This window comes from Octopus bimaculoides, chromosome 5 (assembly GCF_001194135.2).
Source record: "Octopus bimaculoides isolate UCB-OBI-ISO-001 chromosome 5, ASM119413v2, whole genome shotgun sequence".
Classification (NCBI taxonomy): Eukaryota; Metazoa; Mollusca; class Cephalopoda; order Octopoda; family Octopodidae; genus Octopus; species Octopus bimaculoides.
Genome location: NC_068985.1, coordinates 15,509,712 through 15,513,331, shown reverse-complemented (window position 1 = coordinate 15,513,331; position 3,620 = coordinate 15,509,712). Strand labels below are relative to the sequence as shown.

Genomic DNA, 3,620 nt, shown 5'->3' with positions numbered 1-3,620 from the left:
TGGACACATATAAGTGCCAGTTTGAAAACAGGTGAAAGTATAGAAAGTAAGTCACATCCATGGCTATGTGTAAGAAGTTTGAAGGCGGCGAGCTGGCAGAAACGTTAGCACACCGCTTTCAAATGCTTAGCGGTATTTCGCCTGCCATTACGTTCTGAGTTCAAATTCTGCCGAGATCGACTTTATCTTTCATCCTTTCGGGGTCGATAAATTAAGTTCAAGTTACGCACTGGGGTCGATATTATCAACTTAATCCCTTTGTCTGTCCTTGTTTGTCCCCTCTATGTTTAGCCCCTTGTGGGCAATAAAGAAATAAGAAGTTTGCTTCCCAACCACATGGTCCTGGGTTCAGTCCAACTGCATGGCGTTTTGAGGAAGCATCTTTTTCTAGAGCCTCGGGCCAACCAAAACCTTGTGAGTGGATTTGACAGATGGAAACTAGAAGAAGCACCACTCTGCTGGGTGGCTGGTGTTAGGAAGGTCATCTAGCTGTAAAAATCCTGCCAAAATAGTTACAGAAGTCTAGTGCAAGCTTCTGCCTGGCCAGTTCCTGTCAAACCATCCCACCCATGCCAGCATGGAAAGCAGACGTTAAATGATGATGATGATGAGATTAAGTTAAAGAGAGTTCTGTACTCAGTACAAGGCAGCAGTAAGATTTCTTCTCTTGAAAATATACTGTATTTTAACAGATATAAGGAACCCCCTAACTCTGGGGTTTAAAATTTGGAAAAAAGGTTTGTAAGGGATTATAATACTATCCTTGTTTAAGAAACTCCCATATTTTTTTAACCTAATTTTTGACAAAAATGGGTTCCTTATACACATTAGGTGCAAGAGTGGCTGTGTGGTAAGTAGCTTGCTTACCAACCACATGGTTCCGGGTTCATTCCCACTGTGTGGCACCTTGGGCAAGTGTCTTCTACTATAGTCTCGGGCCGACCAAAGCTTTGTGAGTGGATTTGGTAGACAGAAACTGAAAGAAGCCCATCGTATATATGTATGTGTGTGTATATGTTTGTGTGTCTGTGTTTGTCCCCCCAACATCGCTTGACAACCGATGGTGGTGTGTTTACATCCTGTAACTTAGCGGTTCAGCAAAAGAGACCGATAGAATAAGTACTAGGCTTACAAAAAATAAGTACTGGGGTTGATTTGCTCGACTAAAGGCAGTGCTCCAGCATGGCCACAGTCAAATGACTGAAACAAGCAAAAGAGTAAAAGAGTATTAAAATATGGTAATTAATAATCTAATAACTTAACTTCATAACCATCACACTTTGCCCCCATTATTTTTCAAAAGTAAATTTATTTTGTTTTTTTGTTTTCTTTCAAACAGCGGATGCTGTTCTTTTAGATAACTTAACAGATTCTGAAGAAGCCAAGAACAATCAGGAGTCACCAGATATGTATCATAGCAGCAGCTGCGACCCAAGAGAAACCAGTTCCCAGAGCAAGCTGAACCCATCACCATCTGGGTCAGATAGTAGTACCTTATCACAGAAGACTTGGACCTTGAGGCCTTACAAGTAAGTTTCTACTCAGTCTGCTTTATAGGCAACAAGTCATGCATGTCTTTCCCTGCATGTGCTTGTGTGTGTGTGTGTTTATCCACCAGAAACAAGAATTACATAAAATAGAGAGAGGAAGAAAGTGTGAGCATGAGTAAATCATGGTTAAAAATTGACGCAACAAACGGGAGGTTATTACTAGTATATATAAGAGCACTCCATCGGTTACGACGATGAGGGTCCCAGCTGATACGATCAATGAAACAGCTTACTCAGGAAATTAACGTGCAAGTGACTGAGCAATCCACAGACACGTGTACCTTTAACGTAGTTCTCAGGGATATTCAGCATGACAAGGCCGGCCCTTTGAAATACAGGTACTACTCATTTTTGCCAGCTGAGTGGACAGGAGCAATGTCAAATAAAGTGTCTTGCTCAAGGACACAACGCATCACCGAGAATCGAACTCACAACTTTACGATCGTGAGCCGAATGCCCTAACCACTAAGCCACGGGCCTTCACGGTTATTACTAGTAAAAGAGTTCAGAACTACTGGTGCATCTTTTTTATATATAGTTTAGTTTCCAGGAAATGCTGTGTCCAGGCTAGTGAGATCAGTTTCATTTATGTTCACCCTAAAAAGGTGTAAATTGACATCTGTAAGGAGAAAGAATTACACAAAGGTAAGTGTGAGGTTTGGGCGGTATGAGTGACCAAGAGTAGGAAAGACAAGTGGCCTCAGGTGGCAAGGGTGTGCAGAGACTATTGTAGCTGTGAAAAACAGAGAAAGGAGATGGTGCATCTGTTATTGTTGTGTATTTGTGAGTGGGGTTTTAGTCTTGCAAGTTACTCGGTGACCCTGTCAATGCTGGTGCCACATACAAAGCAACCAACCAGTATCCTCTGTAAAGTAATTGGTGTTAGGAAGGGCATCCAGCCATAGAAACCATGCCAGAACAGACAATGGAGTCTGGTGCAGCCTCTAGCCTTACTAGCTCTTATCAAACTGTCTAATCCATGCCAGCATGGAAAATAGATATAAAATGAGGATGATGATGATGTATATATGAATGTATGCATATAATATGAGTAACCATGCAGCTCCTCTACAAGGAAACTTTTATGTTCTGGTCCCTTCTCTCATATTTTAACCCCACATCTCATAGCATAGAGCCACCTCCCTCTCTACTGCAGTCCCACTAGTCTTACAAGGTGCATAGCAATTTCACTACTGCTTGTGGCATGAAAAAAAAAGCACCCAGTACATTCTGTAGAGTGGAGAGCATTTGGAGGGGTATCCAACCATAGAAAGCAATGCAAATATTAGAGAAGGATGCAGTCCTTAGGCCCATCTGATCCTATCAAACCATTAAACTCATATGTATTCTGCTGGGTATTGGTGTTAGGAAGGGCATCCAGCTGTAAAAACCCTGCCAAAACAGACACAGAAGTCTGGTGCAGTCTTCTGCCTAGCCAGCTCCTGTCAAACCGTTCAACCCATGCCAGCATGTAAAGTGGACATTAAATGATGATGATGATTATGATATATATGTATGTGTGTGTATATATAAGTATTAATGAATGTTATACAACCTGATAACTTTTATGACATGCTTTCACTTTTATGTTTACATATTTCAAATTAAAATTAGTTTTCCTCTTTCTTTCAGACCTCCAGGGTCTCAAGATTGGTATTACACTGGAGCTTCAGGATTTCCACCATTTTCTGTGAGTGATAGTGGCACTATAACCACTGCCACAACAACAACAATGGAAAGTGGAGACACAGGTAAGAGCTGCTGTTCCTTAGCTTATTCTTAATCCTAGAAAACAGCAGCGGCAACGGCGACTATTGCTGCTGTTCTTATTGTTAAATGCAGTCCCTATTTATTCATCATCATCATCATCATCATCGTTTAACGTCCGCCTTCCATGCTAGCATGGGTTGGACGATTTGACTGAGGACTGGCGAACCAGATGGCTGCACCAGGCTCCAATCTGATCTGGATGCCCTTCCTAACGCCAACCACTTTGAGAATGTAGTGAGTGCTTTTATGTGCCACCAGCACAAGGACCAGTCAGGCGGTACTGGCAACAGCCACGCTCAA

The 3,620-nt window shown here is 42.0% G+C and overlaps 1 protein-coding gene across 1 annotated transcript in view; it reads left to right on the top strand.

Annotated features, from left to right (window-relative positions):
* LOC106869671 (uncharacterized) overlaps positions 1-3,620 on the top strand; it is a 31,377-nt gene that overhangs the window by 14,440 nt on the left and 13,317 nt on the right. The window contains exons 5-6 of the mRNA XM_014915489.2: positions 1,340-1,529; positions 3,183-3,301. Coding sequence (XP_014770975.2) covers positions 1,340-1,529; positions 3,183-3,301 — 309 coding nt within the window. The remainder of the gene's footprint in view (positions 1-1,339; positions 1,530-3,182; positions 3,302-3,620) is intronic.